The 25,230-nt window shown below is 36.1% G+C and overlaps 1 protein-coding gene across 1 annotated transcript in view; it reads right to left on the minus strand.

The window, feature by feature from the left end:
- CDH7 (cadherin 7) overlaps window positions 1–25,230 on the minus strand; it is a 119,387-nt gene that overhangs the window by 33,880 nt on the left and 60,277 nt on the right. Inside the window, exons 5-7 of the mRNA XM_059140328.1 lie at window positions 20,439–20,606; window positions 17,891–18,078; window positions 4,016–4,269 (exon numbers count right to left, since the gene is read on the minus strand). Coding sequence (XP_058996311.1) covers window positions 4,016–4,269; window positions 17,891–18,078; window positions 20,439–20,606 — 610 coding nt within the window. The remainder of the gene's footprint in view (window positions 1–4,015; window positions 4,270–17,890; window positions 18,079–20,438; window positions 20,607–25,230) is intronic.

Raw genomic sequence — 25,230 nt, forward strand, 5'->3', positions numbered from 1 at the left:
TAGAAAGAGCCTCCTCTTCTCATTTTTTTTCCTGGCTAAGTAATCTCAACTACCATCTAATTCCCACTTTTGGCTTCCAGTTTCTATATGGGAAGAGGAAGATAATGTATATATGACACGGTGGGAGACATAACACACCTGGATGCTAGACAAGCGATCGTGAAGATATAACAGCTCACAATGGCATTATATTCTGGCTAAGCATCGAGCTCTGAGTTTGTTTAATCTTTCCACCTACTGCTACTATGCTTCTTGGTGGCCAAAATGCTTTATGATGACATAGGTGCCTCAGTCCTCTTTTAAAGGAAGGGCAGAGGCACAGAGAAGAGTTACTCATAGCTTTGGCTGGCATCAAAAGTAGGTAAAAATAAAAAGTGCTGAGCAAGTCAGAGATCATATGAGAAAAGGATCTCAATTTTGCTTTTCTGGAGAAAAGTAAATGTATTTCTTTCTAGAATTCTAGTCTCTCACTCCACATATTGGTAAACATTCCAATTATAAATAGCATATGCTCAAAAAAAATAAATAAATAGCATATGCTCAATTTTAATATTATACTACAAAAAAAAGTCAATAAATTTAAATATTAATTATCCAACTTCCCATCCTGGTTTACAATTCAAATACTATTGGCCTAATTTTAAGCCATTACAATGAAACAAATACTACTTTTCCATTCCTCTAAGAATCCCAATATTTCTAAAGATGTGAGCATAAAACTCATAGCCCTAAGACTCTGTGGTTTCTATCTCAATTTGGAAATTCATTCATCTTAGGATCTCAGCAGACCATGTCCCCTTGCCCATCCACTGGCCTTTGTTGAAGGAGAGCTTACATTTTGATAGGTACTTGAATGCCCAATGCAAGCACATATTTGTATCCATTAAACTACATAATATCATCTATATTTTGGAATATAAGTGAATACAAAACACAATACAGATCGCCAATACAGTTGCTTGTAAAGTATGCCTCCTTTTGCTGACTTACTGACCTTGAAACAAAAACGGGATGAAACCCAATAAACTATAATAATAGCAATGCACAATGATAATACTTTCTAATACTTAAGTCATGATTCTCACTTAAAAATCATTAGTTACTTTCCCTTTATCATTTAATTTTTTAAAAACTTGGGATAAATCAGGGATAGAGTGTGCCTTTCCTTTTTACTGGGCAGACAGAAACTTAGCTGGCTAAAGGGCATCCCCTAGGTCACTCGGCAAATAGCAGTGCTGAGAAAAGAGAACCAGTCTTCTAGAAAATGTGCAGGCATGCATACCTACTCATCAAACTAGAAGACGAGGAACCTGGCCTCCTAAACAATATCACAAATAAATACAAAAGGAGAAATATATCAAAGATAAACCCAGAAAAAAAAAATCAGCCATGAATGACTGAGTGACCTTAAAAAAATAGTATAAAAATGTTTCAAGAGGGTGCCTGGGTGGCTCAGTGGGTTAAGCTGCTGCCTTCGGCTCCAGACATGATCTCAGGGTCCTGGGATCGAGTCCCACATCAGGCTCTCTGCTTGGTGGGGAGCCTGCTTCCCCTTCTCTCTCTCTGCCTACTTATGATCTCTCTCTCTCTCTGTGTCAAATAAATAAATAAATAAAATATTTTTTAAAAATGTTTCAAGAATACAAGTAGTAAATACTAAGTCATGAAATTAATTAAAAAAAAAAAGGAATATATATACACACACACCAACAATATTTTAGTCCCTTTGAACAAAGGTTGTACCTTTAATTGTGAGACTTGGGCTCAAAAACTGATATAATGGGGCACCTGGGTGGCTCAGTGGGTTAAACCTCTGTCTTCTACTCGGGTGATGATCCCAGGGTCCTGGGATCGAGCCCCGCATTGGGCTCTCTGTTCAGCGGGGAGCCTGCTTCCTCTTCTCTCTCTCTCTGCCTTGCCTCTCTGCCTACTTGTGTTCTCTGTCTGTCAAATAAATAATAAATAAAATCTTTTTAAAAAAGTTTAAAAATCTGACATAAGTTAGTACTAACTTGAACTTTTCAGATCACCTTCATTAGCATTAAGAAAATGAAAATGAGGTAAAAATAAATTTTTCTTTCAGCTTCTTTCATTGACAAAAGCCACAGAGATCTTTATGTCCAAAATCAAGGGAGTTCACACATGACCCTTCCATCTCTGTGCATCAGAGAGGAGACCAGGAGGCCACTTCATCTCTAACTCAAGGCACTTAGCTGCTTGGTCCTTCTCTTCCTTCCTCCCCACATTATTATATAATGCTGCATTGTTTCAAATAAAATACTACAAAAAGTGAAATATTTATGTCAGAGGCTTTCACAGGATGAAGCACAGGAAATGGGTAAAGGAAAAAGAAGAAACAAGATTTCTTATCTTCTCTCATTCAAGTACTCAATTATGTTACGGATCAGTGTCTCCTTTTTTTATATCCCCAATTTCATGAAAAAATTCTCTTTTTCCCCATGAAATGAAATGATTTAAGCAGAAGTCAGACTATTCCCAATAGCTGATCTATGCATACAATCACGTTGTGTCTGATCATAAGGGGAGGAGACTTAACGTGTTTCAGTAAGAGATGTGATGCTATAACAAAACCCAAATCCAAGTGTTCGCAAGTCAGCAAGACTCACTGGATGGAGCTGAGCTTAAGCCAGGAACCTGTTTTGACGATGAAGGCTGGGCTACGACAGGGAGAAGGGGAAGGCTTGTTCTCTCTGGTACATTTGTGACTTTCAAATGTTCTATCACATGGAAGCTTATATTCTTAGGAGTAATTTATGATCACTCTGTTAAAAATAATACAGCCACCCATATAACCTGAATTTATCACATAGGGAAATGATGAGTATGACTTCATTTCTGAACAATTATTTTATGCAAATTCTTCATAGACTATGATACTAATGTCAGGCAAAAGAGAAGCAAAGCAGAGCAGTTACATATGCCTAAATAAGTTTATTATTTTAGGAAGGTAAAAGATTATGCTTTTCTTAACTAAGAATTATTGTCTAAATTACAAATACTTTTCATAATGTTTTGTTGTCAGTGTCCAAACTTAGCTCAGAAGTTACCTCAAAAGCACTCAGCATTGCTAGATAGCAGTTAAATCTAAAAAGCTGTGGCTAGCTTTTAATTGAATATATCTGAATATAAAACATCCAGTGATTTTTGTACTTTATTAAACTTTGTACTCAAAATTCAAAATGTCCCATTAAAGTTTTACTTATGAGTACAAATTAAGACATGTAATACAAAGTGATTTCAAGTATATTCTCTATAGACTATTCACCTAAAAAGATGTCTCATGTGCACACACATACTAACACATACATACGCAAAAACATTCATGTCAATATTACGTTGTACCTTAGAAGTAAAACTGAAAGTGTGAAACTGTTGTGGTATTCTAAGGCTTACCTATCACCTTTCTGTTGGTCATAAAGAGATCGGTTGCTTAGAACCATGTGTCTCGTCTTGGTACAGGACTACTGATAAGACATTTGAAAAATAGTCCTTATATATAGATACAGTATTTTTTTTTTGTAAGTGGAAATAATAAACTTAAAAAATATGCTATCCAAATAGGTCAGTGTGTAAAAAATATGATTTGTTTAAAATTTAATCCCTAATTTTAATTGTTTATAAAATTAGCTTTCTCATATATGTCTGTATCTTACAACTAGGACATGCATCACTTCATCTTTGAACACAGTTGGCTTTGAAAGAGCTCAGGATAATTGGTTCAATAGGAACATCAGCTATGGCTTGTGGATGATAATGAGTGCCTAAGAATATCGCTACATGATAATGGCCTTGGATAATCAGGTGAAACATTTTTAAATTAGTAAAATGTCGAGTTGTTCTGATCCTGTTTCACTTCCGCTGCTATGGCTCAATACGGAGACAAAACTGGTCTTCATTTGCTATGAATCAAGAGCATCATAATATAGAAACCTGCTAGTTGTGAATAAAGCACATTGTTGCAAACTGCCAGAAAGAAGAGAAATGAGCTTTTTACCTCACAGGGCTGTTGGAAGAATCTGGGTCATGAGCTGCTACAGTGCCAATGATATTTCCAACTTGGGTAGCTTCTGACACCTCCATGGGGTACAAAGGTGAGGAAAACACGGGGGGCTCGTCCACATCCTCCACAATTATCTTCACCGTTGTCGTGTCGCTGAATGGTCCCAGGCTTAGAAAGCGAGGGTCGGCATCTTTGTTTGCAGCTTCTATCCGGAGTGTGTAACTTGTTTTGGCTTCAAAATCCAGGTCCTGTAAAGAAAGTTATTAGGGAAATTGAATTACCAATTAAATAGTCAGCTAAGCAGAGCCTTTTCATTTATGAATGCCAATAAGCATAGAAAGGACTCCGCCATGAAAATGCACCATCAGCATTCACAAATAATAAATAATAATGCCAATCAGAATGCTTGTGGTTTTTCTGGCTCATAGACAATGGTAAGTGCTTTGGAGCTAACTTAATCCACTCTGCTGCTGTACATTGCATGGGCAAATGCAAGTCTTTAGAATATTATTTGAAAGACAACTGATAAGATTGAAAACTCTTTCCAACAGGGACATCAATATAATATCCTTCAACCATGTAATTTAACTGCACTATCCAGGGTGTGCATTAAAAAGAAAGAAAAATATAACTTTCCACTGGATTTCTCATTTAAAAGGTCATCTTTATTGATTTCAGGGACTCCATTACAATCCTGAGCTGTTAGGTGGTCCAAGGCAGCCACACAGTATAGGTGTGATGTTGAATGTTGTGCCATTTGAAAACACAGCCAGTTCTCGAAGAAGCACCCATTGTTTCTTTCTCCACAATTCCTCTACCAGTATACTCTGTGTCTCTGTGTCTGATGGCTGAGAGTTACATTCCAAAATAGTCCTGCAACTTTCCAAGATGATTAGCATGCCAACACTTAACTCAAAAACAGTGACCCCAGTTAAACCATTTGGTAGCTTTAAAAAGTTGTAAGGGCAATTAAATGTTGTCCTAGGAAAGCACCATCTGTGAAAAAAAAAAAAAGAATTACATACACAATATGCTGAAGTTGTTTGTGACAATAAAAATGCCTCTCTTTTTCAAGGAAGAGAAGAGAAAGAGAAACGCTTTCTCTTATTTGCAAATAAAGAGTCACAGATTTTTATGACTTTCAAGCTCAATCTCACCACTGAAAAACTATGCCCAAATATTCCTTGCACTCAAGGAGATAAAACAAAAATATCCCTTTTTAAAAAAGTAAAGAAATGGCCCGAAATGCTACCAAATATAAAGCATGGTTTACTTAATTGTAATTTTTACCTAATGGTTACATCACAAATATGTATTAGAGAAAAGGAGTTAAAATGTAATATTGAGAATTGGAATCCAACTTCATCTCATGTGCATGGGCAGGTGTGTGCATGTATGTGGGAAAGCATATATTCCAAGCCTTCCCCAAAGGTGTGATGCTGACTAAAATAAACAATGTAGTCGTATAAATAGAAAATAGGATATATAGATACACACACTATATGTATATATACACTGCATATATGTCTATATGACAAGCAGGATATATATCTGTACTGTTGATATAAAACATAACATGTACACACAGAAACCCATGTACATACAAAATAAATATAGATATGTGTGTGTTTGCAGTTATATGTTACATAAAACATTTCCATGGCTCATCTCTGGTTAATACTGAGGGGAAAATATATAAATCAATACTCAAAAATAGGTTTACAATATCTAGATCAGGGAGCACTTACTGAAATTTTTACTGGTTCACATCTGTCTCATCCAATAGACTGTAAGCTCCAGACTGTTTTGTTAATTACTAGCATTCCCAGGGCCCATTATGAACTCAGTAGATAGAAGGGGACCCAATAAATTCTTGTTGAATTAGAAAGAACTAGACCACAGATAACCAGGACACACAGCCTTAAAATTGAACTATGTATTTGCCCCAGGGAATCCTGATCACCAAAAGGAGGGAGTGGGGGAAGGAACAGTCAAGTATATTGGTTTTCTTTACCACAAAAGACTTCTTAGAATTGCTACAGGAAAAGGCAGTTTTAATTCATTCTGAGATTTCATCTGAAAATACAGGGGCACGTGGTACACAGTGCCCTAAAGACCAACTTATCAACAAATTCACTGATGTTTTGATGATGCTACCTTTTTTTTCTATTACCTAAAAATGTTTCCTGACCAATGGTTCTCAACCAAATGTGGGGATCCGAACTACCCAGGGGTTTTCTGACACACCTGTTCCCCTTCAAAGATTCGGATTCAGCAGAGCCACGATGAAGCGTATGTATTTTTAAAAGGCTCATTGGGTAATTGTGATGCAAAGCCTCTTGTAAGAAGGCTGACCTCCGTGTTAACATTGTGTGGTGTCCATACATGTAATCCAATATTTAATTTGGGTATTGTTAAGAATAAAAATATATATATATTTACCTAAGTGCATTCACTTACTCTAAACACACACATAGCTTGGATAGTAACCTGTGTACTTTGTTCTTAAATTACTTATAAAACTGGCCAATAAGAGAAAACTTACTTTTATATAGTGTGTTTCTGTTTATCACAGAATGTCTTAAAAATCCTGTTTACCATCTCCTTTTAAATCAATTCAAAACCACAACCACTTTTAAGATATTCATTCAGCTCTATCAAAAGGGATAACAAGTATTTCTGTATTCAAGTAAAAGTTTGACTGGCATATGAAGAAAACTTTAAAATTTACTGCACAAATGAATGCAACTATTTTATGGGAAAATTTTTTTTTAATATGTCTAAAAGGCAACAACATGAGGTATAGACATCTGGATGCCACTGAGTCATAATGAAACACAATATCTTGCATGATGATTGGTTGCCTAAGAGCTATTATGAAAATAGAGCAATAAAATAATTCATATGAAAGGCTATGAATCAAGATTACAGACAAAAGAAATTGCTACACAAAATGATTTTCAGGGCAAATCAGAATCAGCCAGACATCTAGTTTTCAAAGAGGGGTGTGGTGTGACAGATAGGGTTGTTAACCACATTGAAGAGAAAGCTTTTGCAATAAAATTTTAATTCTATTTCTCTTTCTTATTGACTTCTATCTAAGCAATACGTTCTATAACTATTAGATTTAATGAACGGAGTTTTACTTGGGGGAAAAGAAAGTTAAAATAACAACTGAGGAAACACAAAGTAAAAGGTAATGTCTAAACAGATTCTATCCCATAGTGGAACTACATGTCACTGGAGATGATATATAATTGGAAAGGAAACCAAAACACTCTTCACCCTGTGGCCCACAATAGCAAGCAGTAGGTAGGGTGAATGAGAACCTGGATTCAAACGGGAGTCATGAGACCCAAGCCAGGGATGCCACAGAGCCATTCTGAGACCTGAACAAGGTGTGTTTCATCTGTCCAGCAACATGCATGTCAGAGACTGTGAAAGAGAGAAGCGGCTTGTTTGGTATATATTCCTAGACTACAAAATAGGGCTGTTTACATTTTTTGCCATCAGAAATGATGAACGGCAGGATTAAAAAAAAACAAACAAAAAACAAAACTACAGGGCGCCTGGGTGGCTCAGTGGGTTAAGCCGCTGCCTTCGGCTCAGGTCATGATCTCATCTCAGGGTCCTGGGATCGAGCCCCACATCGGGCTCTCTGCTCAGCAGGGAGCCTGCTTCCCTCTCTCTCTGCCTGCCTCTCCGTCTACTTGTGATTTCTCTGTCAAATAAATAAATAAAATCTTAAAAAAAAAAAAATCTAAAACAAAACAAAACAAAACAAACAAACAAAAAAAACCAAAACTACAAACTGAGGGTCCACACAGGGGAGGCAGGTGCGGGATGGGTGAAACAGGTGAGGGGGATGAGGAAAGAGGTCACGTCCTTGATGAGAACTGAATAACACACAAAACCGCTGTGCCACTGTACTGTGCACCTGAAACCAGTACAATGCTATGTTAACTATGCTAGAATTAAAATAAAACAATTTAAAAAATAAGCACTGTAACTAAGTTAGGGGTGAACAACCTTTTCCTGTAAGGAAAGATACTAAATAATTGGGCTTTGCAGGTTGTACATTCTCTGCCACCTGTAAATGAATTAGTGTGGCCATGTGCCAATAATGCTTCACGTACAGGCAATGAAACGCATGTTCTACGTAACTTCCACGTATCACACAACATCCGTCTTCCTCCCATTTTTTCAATCATTTAAAAATATAAAACCATCCATAGTCCTTGAGCTGTACAGAAACAGGCAGTTGTTTGTCAACCCCTGATCTAAGGAGCCCAAGATAATAAGCTTATTTTTCCAGATTAGATGCTCACCCTTCTTCCTCCTATCCCTTTCAGCACAATTAAAATGAACTCTTCACTATAAGGAGCACACTGTCGTCCAGTTCTTATCACCTGATGGTCCTGCTTTCATGTGATTTTGTCTTCCATTTGTCGTACTGAAATATGGAGACCCACCATCACCTTCTTTATTAATGTTCCCATAATCCCCTTGCCTAACGGATAATAAAACTTCTTTAAATGGAAAGCTAACCATAAATGACGTTTTACACACATCTTTAACACGCATTTTAAAAGATGCAAAGCTGGTATTATTAATGGATGTGAAAATCAAACAGCAGAGAGTTCCAGGGAAAGTCCAAAGTTACATGTGTAGAGGGGGAAGACACACTATGTGAAGTCAAGGCCATGTCCACCCACCACCCATTCCCTTCCTGCTATAAAAAGCAGAATCCAAGAGCAATTAGGGTCTTTTATTATATGGCATTATCACATTTAGGTACTGCCCACCTCACCAACATATAGGTTTGCTATAAAGTATTCCTAAATTTAAAACACTTAGAACATTGACTGACAGAGTAACTGTTATATAAATATTCACTCTGTTACTATTACATTATTCTTAGTGCCATTACTTCCTGCTAGATTGTAAGCAAATCAAATGAAAGTTAAAACCACCCCTTCTTCCCCTATGTTTCCCCCATGACACCTAGGCCTATATCTTCAGCAGTCAGTTTATAATATGGTGGCTTGAATTAAAAACAAACAAACAAAACAAAACAAACACCCCAACTATCATTAATAGTGGGATATGCATAGTTGTCCCTGCCATTTTTAGCCTTTTAAATAGTAAAACCTAAGTGAAAACGGCATCTTGAATCCATTTAATAAAATCACTGCACTGCATTTTTCTTTCTCCATATCTCTTGGCTTCTGGTCTCCAGCCAAATGTGCTCTCATTAAGCTCAGTGGCCTCCTTTTAGATCTTGCACTTTTGGGCAATGCTTGTGTTGATGTTTAGGAATGGATCCAAGTTAAACTCTTCTTTTGGAAATTGTTCATTCTGCTCTTCTAACCATGGCATCGTACCAAAAGGGCTGATGAGAGAGAGAGAGAGAGAGAGAGAGTGTGCGCACACACACACACACGTGCCTGACTCTATATTTAGTGTCTATGTTTAATGTTGATTTTATATAAAAGCACTAAGACTATTGTCATTTTTAAGAACACTTCTTTTTCTAGAGATTCCAGCTATCTTTTGGATCAAAGTATATTCTGTTGCTTTCAATATCTTCCCTCCTTGTTGATCAAACTAACACACATCTTTTCCCCATTAAGTAAATGGGCTTAAATGAGGCCATACCTATGGGAAAATAATCCTCAATTACAATTTTCCCTTTGCAATTATTTTACTCTACATAAATCTACTGTCCAGAACCTTAAAAGTGACCTACAATCTTGAGCTCAAAGCTCTCTCTGCTAGAATAATTTTGTACATTTAAATACAATAACAAGAGTTCTAAAGTGATTCCCCCAACTATTTTTCAAAAGCAAAGCATCCCTTCATTATGTGCAACTATGCGACTGCCTTTGTCTTCTCCCTTCCCTGGGTTGTGCCTGAGAAAGCCTTAAGGTTTCCCCCACTTGCCTAAATTTAGACAGGCTTCTGCTCCTGCTCTTGGCCCCTGACCTACCATTTCTTAGAGCAGTTAGTATAGAGAGCATGTATTGTAAGTTCATTCTCTGCCCCTTTGAGATGGAATTTTTTTTTAAAAAAAGTTTTTTGTCATTTTTACAGCCTAGGAATGTCTTCCTCAAGAAACAGGGGAGTCATTTCTTTGAAATGTCATCATCAAGGAAGACAGAGCCTCTACCTGTGAGCTGCTGTGGAGAGTAGGGGCCAACCTTCAGCCTGAGTCTTGCTCCAAGTTGTAAAACTACCTCCTGTCATGAAGATACAAGAAAATTTACTTTGCCTTTAGATAATGCTGTTATCCCCCACCCCATCCATACACTCTAGCTCTTAACTCAACATCCCTCTGTCTCATCTGACTTCAGACTGAATTTGGTATTTTCTAACTTAAAAAAAATTCGAAGACCCGTCAACTAAATGCATATATGTTTCAGATTTTTAGTTGAACTTATCTACAAAGAGGCAGAACCATAAACTGCTAAATGTATTCCCCATTAACAATGCACATTTATATAGTCCTTCCCATATGTAGGTTATCATTCAATGCATTTACAATATTAATTTATTAACTGCTACAACTCATTGGTTCTCACAAGATAATACTGTTAAGATAATATAGCTCTTAACAGATCTTTCTGACAAATCTGGAAACTGAGCCAAGGACAGACTGAGTTCCTAGCTCATAATCACACAGGGTGGCCTCAGTGTCTCTGTTCTCACAAACTAAGAATGAATTGGACGTAGGAATCCGATAACCTAAAACAAACAAAAAGAGTAGTAGTGAATCTCAGTATGATGACAAAGGAAGAAAGTGGGATTAAACCATGTCAAACTGATGTAGGAAATAAGCAGTCCACACCGCAGTGGTGAGAGAGAAATTGAGGGCTCTCATCACCAGACTGTCTACTGCCATCACATAGTCTTCCAACTTGAGAACGGAACGCCTAAATCAGCAATTACCCAGATTCTTATCCATACCTAGTTAATTAATGTCTGGCTTTCTTGTTCATGTTCTGTTGTCTGGATTAGCTGTCCAGCTCACAGAAATGTTCAACTAGGACTTCTGTATTAATTTCCTACTGCTGCAGTAGCAAACCACCACAAATGTAGTGGATTAAAAAAACCCATCAATTTATTGTTTTACCATTTTGGGATTCAGAGGTCAGAATCAAGGTGTTGACAGGGCTATGCTCCTTCCCAAGGCTTCAGGGAAGAATCATGCCAGCTTCCAGGAGCCACCTGTAGTCCTGGCTCACAGCCACTCCTTCTATCTTCCTCTGGTTCTGTTACCAGGTCTCTACTCTTCCGACTGAATCTTCCTGCATCCCTCATGTAAGGACCTTGAGATTACCCTGAGCCCTAGGAGATAATCCATGACAATCTCTGCATCTCAAGCCCCTTAACGTAATCACGTCTGCAATATTCCTTTTGTCATGTAAGGTAAATTGCTCACAGGTTCCAGGGATTAGTACATGGATATCTCAGGGATGGGGGAGGGGGCACATGATTCTGTGCACCACCACCTCCTACTGTGAATTCAGTAGGCTTTTTTTATTCACAAGCAGAAAATAGAAAACAAGCCTTCCAAATGACTCTATTCCTGCCCAGTGTCTAAAACGAAGATCACACAACAGCTCAGGCAGAGGCCCCTATTTCCCAGCATGCACCATTGACTAGACCCAGTGACTTCCTGTAGAAAAGTCTCACACCTTTTCAGGCAGGCTGAATCCAGATTATGACCCAAAGGCAGTTTAGCTCCTATTTTCCTGGGAGCTTTTATCAAACAGCAGCAGATATTAATTTATTTCATTTTTTATTTAATTATTAATTTATTTTGATCCACACAATTATTTTGTGAGCAACGCTGAAACAGGACAGAAGACTATAGTCTACAGTCAGCTGACCTAAGATTCTGTCTTACTTTTGCCATTCCATATAATGTGTAACCTGAAGACTTTTTAGTTTCTTTGGAGCACAGCTGGGACTCAAAGTCTTTTTTTCTACTTTCCCAGCATCCACAGTATTGTACAGCTCCTCTCTTTTCACTCTCTTCTCAAACCTGAGGGGGCCTCTCTTGCTTTGATGAATGTAATGGGGCAGCAGAGATGTGCCCATTCTGGATATCGGCTTCAAGAGACCTTGTAGCTTCTGTTCTCACCATTCTTGGAACAAACCCAAGTTAGCAACTGGATGCTATGAGACACATTTGTATACCCCCTGGTGCCAGCAGATAACCAGCTACCTCCACGCAGAGGCAGAGCCGCCGAGTTGACCAGGAGCTGACCACTGATCCATGTGCAAGCCTACCTAGGACCAGCAGAAAAGTCAGCCGGCTGAACGCCCACCAAATTGTTCACCCACAAAATCATGATGTAAACAAATAGTGTTGTTTAAAGTCATCTTTTGGGGGGGTGATTTGTTAAGTGGCAATGAAGAGCTGACACAGCTGTGGAGAGAAACAGAATGAAAGTTTGGTGGTTTTAGGTTCTGATATGTGATGGCAGCACCTCCAGTGAAAATGAACCAAAATAGACTCGAAATGAGCAAATGAAACAGCGAGAGAGGGGTCATATCTAGACGTGCGAATTTCTTTGAATTCCGGGCCTTTGACTTTTCTAATCACTCCTTATTGGTTTATATCCTGTATTTATTATCTAAAATAGATTCCAGGATCCACCAGTTCTCTCCGCTATTGATAATACATGCAATTCCTTTTCTTTTATTGATCCAAATATATTTATAAGTTTGCTTTGTTGATCAATTATTTATAAACTCTCTTAAAATACTCCACCTAAAAGAAAAAACAATTTCCCTTCTCTGAATCTTTCCCTGCCCTGCTGACTTAAAATTTTCAGTTTCGCCACGTAATGTCGAAAGCATTCTTCCCCTCACTTTATTATGCCTTTTAAGTGATCTCTGTGCCTAACACGGGGCTTGAACTCATGACCATGAGATCATGAATTGCATGTTCCACTGACTGAGCCAGCGAGGCACCACTTCCCCTTACTTTATATACATGCTTTAGTGATGCTCTCAAGTGTTCCTTTAGTTTTAATTATCATGCAGATGGTAATGCTTCCCAGACCTAAGTCTGTACTCTAGACCTCTGCCTGGAGCTGCTATTCCTTATTCATGACCTCCTAGATGTTATTACCCAGATATCACAAGCACCTCTTATTATTCAAAACCATATTAATCATCTGCACACTCCCATTCTAAAGAAATGACACAATTATTCATCCAGTTACTCATACTAGAAACATCAAGTTTTGTCCTTAAATTCTCTCTTCAACTTTCTTATACAATCATTAAATTTTATCTCTTTCTTAAATATCTCTTTCTTAAATATGTCTTTCTTGGAAGCTTACCCATTGAAACTAATTTAGGAAACAACACGCCATGGAAAAAAGAAATAAGGAAAAGTTTGTACATTATCTGTGACTTGTACTAAGCAAAAAGAAAAAAAGTGATGGACTCACTGGAAAATGTCTTTGACATACACATATTCTGAGAACACTGTTCTGGTAACTGTCAACATCAAAGCAAACAGAAAATACTCGTAAGCGAACATGGCCTTTGTCTCTTTGATCAAGACTATCATGTGTTGACATTTACATTACTATCAACTTCCTTCAAAGAGTGTCAATTTCTTATTTCCTTTCTAAGCCCTTAAATGCATCTATAATCTTGGCTATTCAAACACGGCTAAGCATATACCTTAATAAGCAGATGACCTATTTCTATGCATACATAAGCACAATAATTAAAGTATCATAAAGATTTGCTAAAATATACACAGTAACAATGGGCTGGATAAATTGGAAAATATAGTCTGAAATTTACAAGTTAACTACATTTCAATTACTATATTAATCTTATCACAGTCAGCCTTAAAAACTAAAATAATAAATAAAATAATTCAAAATGTATGCCTTTCCACAGTCCGAGAGAAATATCTTTGTTCCATTTGAGAAATGTGCCTCCACAGCACCAGGATTAATTGAATAAAATCTCTGAAAGAAAAATGTAATGATAAGAAGAAAAATAAATTGGAAATGCTGCCAGTTCGACAGACCTCCACCACACATCAGTAGCATTTTATGAAATGTTGAAATACATACTTGACTCTGGGAATTAGCCCCTCATTATTGCAAGTCGTAGACAAAGGACCCATTTCAATAACAAGATAGTAAACCCTAGCACTTAGAAATCCTCATGGCAGAGAGAAAGCTGAAAGGAAACTGTATATTCTAACTCTTCCTCCTGCACAGTGAAGGGATGTGGGCCACCTTATCAATACTTTGATGATAATGTTCCATTATTTGATAGCTTTGGCCTCATTCAGAATTTTAAAGGTAGGAATATAAGGAGATTATAAAGATAGCCTAGAATCGGCCAGGAAAAGCTTAAATATGCTGTTTGACAGTGACAATGTGAGCCTCCAAACACTCCATATGCCAGAGATGAATGTGTACTTATCCTTCACAGGAAATGCATCTTGAAAATGTTCATTTTTTACTGTACTGTTACTTTATAGTAATGTATTTTATAAAAGCAAAATCCCATATTTAATCCCTACTGAGGTCTTATATTGAAAACTGAAGTGCATTAGAGGAAAGATTGTCATCTCTCAAAGGAGAAATAGGAAACAAAAGCTCCCACATTGTAAATTACGATGCAGAAATGTAAGCAGAAAAAACTCTAGGTAGAAAGAACAGTTTTCGCTCACATCGGATAATACTGATGTTTACACTTTGTGAATTTGGAAGCCCCGTGTAACAGGTTGTCGAAGTTTCATTAAATCATTCACAAATGGCCAAAGCAGCAGTTTTCACTGTGAAACGCTGTATTGAAACAGTATTTAAACTACATAATCATGTTTATAATTCTGTAGTAATATCTACAAAAACCTTTAGCCTTTGGGATTCCGCCTCTTTAGTCATACTTATAAACATTTTCTATATAAGACATTGGAGGAATAATAACATAAGTAAAGGTTATCTTTCACAATTCTGTACTAATTTCTCTTTTTCTAACGTATCTTTAAAAAGATTGTTTTCTTGTCTCTCTCTGCTCTGAAGTTCACTCTATGCAAAGTATAACATATGTAAATGTTTCAAAATACGGTAAGTTTGCTCAAACCAGAATAAATCTCATTATAACCATGACAGTGCATTGTTTATGACAAAGCAATGAACTAAAGATTTATTATACTATAGAGTATGGAGAGAATAAGTTCACATGATTATCAAGCAAGGTCCACAGGTACAAAATACCCTATTTCCAAGAGAAATGATGATATAAATAAGCAGTGGAACAAGTATGTATGTCAACATCCTAGCAGTGCCTGGTGGTAAACATTTTCCTTTAGTTAGGAGACACTAGAAAACCCATCAAAAAATGGGTCATTTTTTTGGACCGCCCATAGCATTCTACTGTACATCTAAATGAAAATTTAAAAATATTCTAAGAACAATGTAAGAATGTTTCATTTGTTTTCCTTAAGAATTTCTTAGTTTTAGTAGGAGTGCCCTTGTGACTCAGATTCAGAAATCCATTTTGGATTTCATAGATGATTCTACTACTCCCTAGTACAGAAAGAACACTGGATTTATGGGACTCATACATGTTTTTGCTGACTCTACACGCTGTGAGAAACCCCTGGAAACATTTTACCTGGAATGAAATATAGAACCCCATTTCACTGAAATCGTGATACATAAAACTGAAAATCAAAATCCTGTCCTTGAGGGCCATATGCAATTGTTAGTTCTGACAGAGGGAATCAGAAAATCTTAAGGATAGACCTCCTTCGCTCTGAAAACAAAACAAAACAAAACAACAACAACAAAAACAGCTCTCTAAAGAGACTAATTAAATTAAAAGAAAATGTTAAGCAAAAGCTTCTGAAATAGAGACTTGGGTTCCTGTCTTCATGATGGAAAAACACTTGTATTTGGCGTTAAAGACTGCCCTTATGAGGCTAGTGGACTACACTGCCTGAAGATGGAATGTTTTAGGGGTAGTGCGCCAAGTATGGATATTCTATTTTTCATGAGTAGAAGCCGCTGTCCTTGGATTGAAGATGAAAGTTCATACAACAGTTCTTAGGAGCTACAGCTAAGCTACTGATATTTAAATTACTTTTGTAGCCATTATTATTGAAAAGTCTTGCTAACTCTAACAGTCCTTCAGTGAATTCTTTGGGAATTTCTAAGCATATAAGCTCATTCATGATTATTTTACTGCTTCATTTTAGTTTGTGGTAGCCTTCTCTCTTATTCCCATAGGATAAGGTAGGTCGCTTTCAATCTAGTTGGGAGTAATAATATTGTTGAATTTTGAACAGCAATTTAAAGAAGTGGTGGATTTGAGAGGCTAGAAACAGGTTGTGAACTCAGGAACTATTAAAATAGTTTCGGAGTGAGCCATGATAACCAACTTCAGGATAATGCTAAAGAGAACAGAAAAAAAACATACAGCCAAGAGCTATTATGGATCACGGAGGAGCAAGAAAGTAGAAATGACTACAAAGCTGTAAACTTGAAAAAAAGAAAAAGTGTGCTATTTGACTGTGACCAGAATTAACAGTTAATTCCCTAAAACGTTAAAAAGTAACATTAAGAAATTGAAGATAAACTTTATTACTGAACTAAATATATCAAATACATGTATTTGTGTATATGCTTCTTCCATGCTTTATGCTCTTTATAATATATGAAATGTATGTGTTCAATAAAAATAATTTCAATATATATTTACAATTCTAGAATAGGAACAGACTGGTTTTAGATGAATCTTTGAAACCTTGAGCAACATCGTACCTTATTACATTCCTTTTATTTTAGACAACAAAACAAAACGTTTGCCAACAGTTGGCCTATCCTAGCTATTAAAACTTTTTTACACAGATTGTCACCAGCTGAGCTAAAATAGCAGCTGTCCACTGGAAATAATTGCAGAAATGTTTTGCCCATTGGCCTAAAATCAAACATATGTTTTCCTGTAACAACTAAAATATAACTTTCTTTATGGACATGTGTTAATTATTGAGGAATGTTAATTACAGATTTATACACCTGGATTGTCAGACTGACATAAAATTCCATTATTCAGGGGGTGGGGATTTTCCACATATTTTAATTTTTACTATTTCAAATAATTTTTTTAAATTTAACATTTGTCAAAAATCATGTCTATACAAAGCAGAAGGAATAAATAGCTCATTTTCCTCCTTATCTAATCAGTGTTGGGAGCTAATTTAAATATACCATGACAGAGTCTTTAGTTTGGATTATAGGGATTTTCTATCTCCTTTGCACTTATATTTAGGGGATTATGATAAGCTTCACAACTTTTCATGCTCCATATGAATTCCTCAAACACTTCAATTAGTATAAACTGTAAAAAGGAATAATTGATAATGTAGCAAGTCTTCAACATTTTGGTTTCTATTTCCAACTTTGCACTGATTTCACATATATGGAGTGTTTGTCTAGCTTCCTAACAAGGACTTTTAGTTGATTTTAGGGGTTTCCTGCCTGGAATAGTCAACAAAGAAACATACTCACCTCTCCACAGAGGTCATTTAAAACAGCACATCTCCAGTGTGCCTTACTGTCTTAGCATTACAGATAAGGGCTGTGGGATTACGTGGTAGAGACTAGTCACAGCATGATTACAAATGTCATTCATGATTCTCTATGATGCTGACACCTCAAAATAAACACGGACCTTTTCTTCCTAAAGTCAAAATAATAATAGTTCCACACGGTCATTTATTTTGTCTAATACATTCTTCTATCAAAGCAAACATGGCTTCCTGTTTTGCATGTGCTGTGGTGCTACCTTCACAGAACTTAAAAGTAAAGGAAATATTACCTTCTGTATAGTAATGATGCCTTCCTGGGTGTCTTTATCAACAGAAATCTTGAAAATCCCCAGTCCGTCACCATCCACAATTTTGTATTCCATTTCAGCATTAGCGCCTATATCTGCATCAGCCGCTTTGATCCTGGCCACAACGGAGGCCACTGGCAAGGACTCTGGGACGTTATACTGGTAAGACCCTGTGAAATTCACATCACGAAGTGAACAAATTACACAAAAGCTAACCCCAAAATACTTAACTATGTGGCCGTTTTGCATCATCTTTGCTTAATTTGGTTCTGTATTTTACTAAAAAAATACGCTAAGGCATATGAGATAAAGGACAGGTTTCATATAGACTCCAGAAATTCCTTGGCGATGATCTAATAATAATTAATATGTGACAGCAGAAACAGCCTGAGAAAGGCATGATAAGAGTCTCCATTTCTGTATTTCTACTGGTGAGAAATAAGCTATTTTTAATAATAAATAAATTTAACATAGTTATGCATAAAATTAAGCCTGTAACCACTGAATCTAAATAATTAAAATATAATTAATATTAACATTAATATTAAAAAATGAAAACAGCAGAGCTTAGGCTTCATATGGGCGACAGAAGACTACATAGTTCTGATTACTTATTGTTAGGATTTATGTAACAGTGTCTTTTACTAAGAAGGTTTCAGACAACTGGACAAGGACAACTGACAAAAGATCAGATTAGCCTTGTTTTAACTCATAAATTTATCAGAAATAAGAGTTATTTCCGTGGGTTATATGTGGAACTGATTTGGGACACAATGACACAAGAGCAGAGGAGATATTATTTGTACAGAGGAAAAGAAAAGTAAGATAGAAAGAGAAGCTTTCTAACTTTCTGTTGTAAAAATTCCTCTTCACCATCCTGCAAGTCAAGGAATTGAAAAACTCTGGAAAGCAGATGACCATGAATCATCCCTTTGAAACCAGAAAACTCCTCAGAACCATTTTTCTCTAATCATCTGGTTTTTTTTTTTTTTTTCCGGCTTCCTCCACCTATTCCATTCCCTTCAGGTTGTTAAATGTGGTATATTTTCACTTTCACTTTTTCAGATCCTCTTCGAAGGAACTGAAGAAGGAAAATGTAACCATATGAAGGGACCATATTTTCAGCTCAAAATTATTATTGTTAGCAATTTTATAAAATTTGTGAACAGTCACTGATTTAAAAAAATAATGAAAAGATATGCTGATGACTTTTGATGGACCCCCTTCACACATCCAAAACATTCTTAGTAAAATCCAGAAATTTTAAGGATAGAATATTAACTACACATGGTAGAGAGAATCCCGCAAAACTGAAAAATCCAATGACATATCCTGGCTTCCCTCACTTTAATAAGTAAGAGAGCATCTAATAAGCTAGAAAACCTGTACTGTATCTTATCAAATCATGACAACCGAAACAACAAAAATTCTAAGTATCAATTCTTACCACTCTAGGCTTAAAGAAAAATAGTTTATTGTGAGCCCAATATAATTATGTTATTATTTTTCTTATTCTACAACCTTCCTCCCCTCTCCCAATTAATATTAAAATGTCTGTTGTATAGCGATATCATATAACAGTATTACATATTAAAACTGTCTAAAATAAAAATGAAACATCCAAAGATGAAGTATTTGCAGGAAAACAGTGTCTTTCATGTTCGCAGAGAAAGCTTCCTTGACATTGTTCACTTCTAAGATCTGTTTTTGTAAGGAAGTTTTGTTACTCATGTCTATCAAACAAACATTTTAGAGACATAACAGTCTATACAATTTCCTTATTTTCCTGAGCATTGTAAAGAAATATCACATATACTTACAAAAGGAAAAAAAAAAAACTAAAAGAGAGTGAGATGAAATGCTTTTCTATAATCAAGACATTTCTACCTAGAATTCCACCCCCCCCCCTTTTTTCTTGGCTAAGTCAAAAGCCACTTTGGTCACAGAAACTAAATTGAGGGCATGTGGTTTTGTGGTTCTTTGAATTGACTTCTTTTGAAACACTGAATGTTTGCACAAGAAAGAGATGGTAGAACTGCTAAAGGAATGTTTAATGTGCATGAAGTGGCTAAAAAAAAGTATGCAGTAAAAAATGAAAAAGTTTAGTGCTCTTCCATTTTTATCTTTAAAAATAAATCAATACTTTCAGAATGCATGAAATTTTTCTGAATGCTACCATTGGCAACAACCTTGTAACTTACAGGACATGTATAAAGAATATCTTAGAATGAAAAGATGATTATATAAATGAACTTAATAACTGTCTGGTATTAAAAATATGAACCGAAGAAAAACCATATTATATTGAAGACAGAAGTAATACAAAGATATGATTGCCTCTTTTCATTTTCAATACACTTTATATTCTACAGTTCTGAATTAAAATCCATGACCCTCATGAAACAAAACTGTGAGAGAATGTAGTAAGGTCACTTGTTTGAGAAGTATTTGGAAAGAGTCGTTTTAAAAGACATTTTATAGACTGGTGAGGGAAGTTAGGGCACTTGGAGTATTTAACAAAATAACTTACTTCGAGGAAAGCGAGGTGGGTTATCATTGACATCAGTTAGGGTCACGGTGACTGACGTAGTTCCTGAGAGTCCTCCATTTTGACCAACCATATCCTTTGCCTGAATAACAAGCAAATACTGGTCTTTAGCCTCTCTATCCATGTTTGGAAGGGCGGTCTTGATGACTCCTGTAAAATTTCAAATCCCAGTAAAACGCATCATGAATCATTGCATTTATACTAGCAAAGAACACTGATATAGGTAGCAAGTCACTCCTGAGTTGTTGCCTTTCGTTGTTTTATTTTAAATAATCTTACCACCTACTAAAGACCAAAGGGACATAGTAGTTATATACAATATTACAGAACACAGAGAGCGCTATAACAAGGGAAAACTGGGGCTTCTCAATATTGGATAGAGAGGATTATCTTTTGGTTTTATGAAAATATGGCTCAGAAATAACAACTTATAAATAAATAACATGAAGTCCTCATCTAAAATAATGGGTAGTAACCTGTGCAGGTACATGACAATGAAACGCTCCTTTTCTTCTCTTTCACCCTCTCTAACCACTTAATTCCCAGGTGATGTGAAATCACTGTAACCTTTCAGTTATGGTTCCCATTACCTCTCTTTGAGAAAAAATAGCTGAAATAGTCTATAAAGCAAAAAATGAGAGTGATTTATGTTTAATAAAAAAAACACCATTTTAAACTATGGCTATGGTTGTGATGGTTGTTATGATGCACGATGGTGTCACCTGTATCGACAGATCTGAGAAAAAGCACTAAAGATGAGAATGACTATGTTAATATAAATCAGCGATATTGAAAACATTCATGGGTTTTATTGCTGTTTGTTTGGAATCAATTGCATTGAATACTGATCACCCTTAAGGCTTAAAATGCAGGAGAAATTGATTTCAGACTTTCATCTTGATTGATGGCGAAACTTGACACAGTAGTCATTGGTACAGTAAATTAGTTCTTTTATAACTATTTAATTACTGCCTAAGTATATTAGGCAATAATATTTAAAAATGGGAGGAAATTTAGTTTAACATCATATGTAAATATATAAAATGATATACTTACCTAATATACTTAGTACATGTACATAGAGGGGTTATCAGATAAGAATATATTTCACATTGATATATATAGACCTTGAAACTAGCAATATGAGGTCATCTTTACTAATTAAATATAAAGAGCTCAGATTCCTACTTAATTATTTCTTGTAATTTCATCTTTTCGAGCAAGAACAATGTCTTACCTATCCACCTAGGACCATAGCTTGAAAGATGTCTAATCTATTTTATTAAACAGATTCTACTTTTTATGGGGAGGTCAAGAATTAAATCTTCATTGACTCAGACCTAAGGATGAGAAATTCTTGTATTATGGACTTTTCAGTAGCAAAACGACAGCAAACCCAGCTTGTTTGATAGAGGATGGTTCTTCGGGAATAAAGTAATTGCAAATAATTGTTTAATTTGGGATGAAGCTTCTTTCATTCTTCATGTTTAGCATAAAAATGTTATATCCTCCAGATTTATATTTTTTAAAAGCTGCTAATTTAAAGGCTGATGATTCAATGTACACAAGTCATAAAGGTGTGCTATATTCGATTTATAATATGTGTTATATTTTATTTATAGTGCATGTTAATTTCAGCACCAAGAATAAGCCTACAGGAAACTATACAAGGCCTGTTCTATACTTCATAGTATTCGACAGTTTGGTAACTGTTCTAGGGGTGGGCAACAGATGAGAAAAGCTCTTCATTAACACAGGAAAAATTTAAGCAATTTGTTATTAGTTTCCAAGATTCCAAGTTAAACAACACTCATCCTGTCTTAAGTAACTATATTTGTGTTTAGTCTGAGCACTCGCCATCAAACACAAATACACCCACACATATACACACATCAACAACACATCCGTATTTTAAGTGTTTGAGTTACACTTCCTTAAGTTAGGACAGTTTTGTTTTGTTTCTAAACTTTGACCACTTTTTCTCATCAGGCAGTGTTGCTACAAGTACAGCAAATATAGTTTAAGTAACTCCTTCCCTGAATTCTTTTGGCTATTTACACACTGCTTATAGTTAATATGTGAACTATCAAAGAAACATGAAAATCATAAGAAAGAGTCACATACTGGTCTGGTTGGTTGATCAGTGTCTACTACCTATTCTTCTTAGTGTCGTAATGTTTCCACATGTATTTCATATTTGCTCTTCAATACTTCTGTTAACTCTATGATACAATAAGTGCTGATCTCAGTAATGTTGCTACTGAGCATAAAATGTCTTTGTCTAAGAGTTCTGGGACTTACATCTCTCTTTTTCCTTTCTTTTGTTTCAGATGTTAACCATTCTTTATTTATTTGTAACTCCTTTTTAAAAAAAAATAGAGGATTGGCTCTCTTTAATATTTGATCATTAAGTGTGTCATTAGATGACAAAATATTAATGAGCTGTGTTTATAATCATTTCCTGTTCATTCACTTTTTTTTTTTTTTTAAACTTCTGGGCATCTCTTATTTTTCCTTCCGAAATCAATAGGTCCAAGTGAGCTTTCATCCTTATGCCTTCATAATGATGGAGAGAGGCCTTAATATCTCAACTAATCAGCAAGGAAAACACAGCAGCCTCATCCTCTCAAGGTTTTGCTTGGTGGCATTATTTTTGTAAGGAAATGTAACATTATTAAGAAAGAAGTCTGGTAGTCAAAGTTACTCACTTATTTTTCACACTTCTAATTGTTTCTTTACAAGTGATCCTATAAATAGCCCTTTTCCAAAGTAAAAATCATCACAAAGTTTGCAAAGTAACCAGGTGGCAAAGGTAATTTCCAAATACCTCAAATATTAAACATATTTTTGACAAGAATGGGATAATTGGGAGAGAAATGAATTTAAATAAGGACATTCAAAAATAATAGATTTCCAGCCCCATGACTTTTGCTAGCTCTTTGGTTTTAAACAAAGCTGTCTACATTTGGCAAAGAGTTCTCAGGCAGTGGATGTGATTTGCACTTTGCTATATATTATAGAGAAACACACATACAGCCAATTGCTAACACTACATCTCTGAAGTAGTAAAGGCCAGTTTTGTCTAGCCAGATCTCTATAGTTCTTTGAGATTTTCATGGAAGACAACAACATTATTTGATTTCAGTATCAGTCATTTTAAGCTACTTATGATAAGAATATTTCCAATAGCTCTTTAGAAAAGAGATTAGTTCAGATGTTAAGCTTCCTGAATAATAATTTTTCTATAGATGTATCATCTGACCTAATAACCCAGAACTTTCCATTTATGCATAATCCATGGCACAAAAAATACTTGCATATGAAACATTAATTTATCATCACTATTGCTCAACAACTGTCTGGTTTTCAGTCTGGGAACAAATTTTCAGATGATTCTTTTATTTCCTAACAGCCATTTATGATTGTTTTAAAGCATACTGTTTTACCATGGAACTTCTCATGAATGTAAATATGTACTAAAGGTAACAGATAATAGCTGGTTCTGATATCCACCCCATTTAGGGATCCAAAGAATCCCTGATGCCTGGCATCTACTCACTCAGGTCTTGGACTGGTGTAGGGGTCCAGGCAACCACACAACCCAGGTAACACAAGTCTACAGGGCTTCATGCCATGTGGATCTGAGACACATTAGATGTACATGGTGTATCTCTTCCTATTAGTTTATATTTCTAAATTTGACATCTAAACTGTGTTTATATTTGGTTTGTCCCTCTGTAAGTGAAGCATATGATAAAACCATAAAAAGTCAGAGGAGAACCAATGATAGCAAACATGGATGCTTCTAGAACACTAAAGAATTTCAGAGTTGGCATCAAATGAAGAGTCTCTGAGGAAGGGAGTCTTGTAATCTCTGAGAGGACATCATCAGCAAGCCTGACAGGAAGGAGGGTCCTCCACACCACAGAACGGAATGCATTTCAAGGGCACATGGGGGAGGGGCTTTGTTATGACTATATTACTTACATAAACTTATGGTGTCACAAGTGGGTATGTAATATAGGATGCAGGTATTGCGTAGTCACACCTCTATATTAAGAAGGAACTCCTAAATGACAAGTGGTGTTTTATCATTCAACCCATTTTTCAGGGCCAGCTTTATGGCCACGTGCCCTGTGCAGGGGTCGCAGGTCCCAGGCTTGCTTCTCGCTCTGTTGATAATTCTTGAAGTCCTGTTAATTTTAGAAGACGGGCCCTGCATTTCCATTTTGAACTGCAAATTAAGTAGCCAGTCCTGCCATATATCGAATAGACTGAAACACGGAGTCTATTTGTTTGCAGGTTACAGAGTGGATGAAACCTCAGAATAAACAACCACCAGCTTCCCAGCAGTTGGCGGCCATTGTGGAGATGGGCGATGGGACTCTCTGCAGTCCTTTTAATGCTGCCTTATCGTGCTCCTAGTCCCATTGTGTTTGCTTATTAGCACAAACTGCTAACATTGGCTTTTGCAGCTACTCACAGTCTTGTCTTCCTGATGGAGAAATAAGGTGGAAAATACAGCTACTCCCTGATTATCTGGGCTGTGAGTAGTGCTACAGGTATAATAAGTGACCGGAAGCTGTGGCCATACTAGGTTCAGGATGTGTGATTACTAAATGGTAATAGGTATTAATATTAGAAAAAAAATCAGAAGTTAAACTTATAGAAATGCACCTAACAGTAATTCCTTGTGCCTATTGTTTGTTTGTTTTTTAAGATTTTGTTTCTTTATTGGACAGACAGAGATCACAAGTAGGCAGAGAGGCAGGCT

This window comes from Mustela lutreola, chromosome 11, assembly GCF_030435805.1.
Source record: "Mustela lutreola isolate mMusLut2 chromosome 11, mMusLut2.pri, whole genome shotgun sequence".
In the NCBI taxonomy this organism is placed as follows: domain Eukaryota; kingdom Metazoa; phylum Chordata; class Mammalia; order Carnivora; family Mustelidae; genus Mustela; species Mustela lutreola.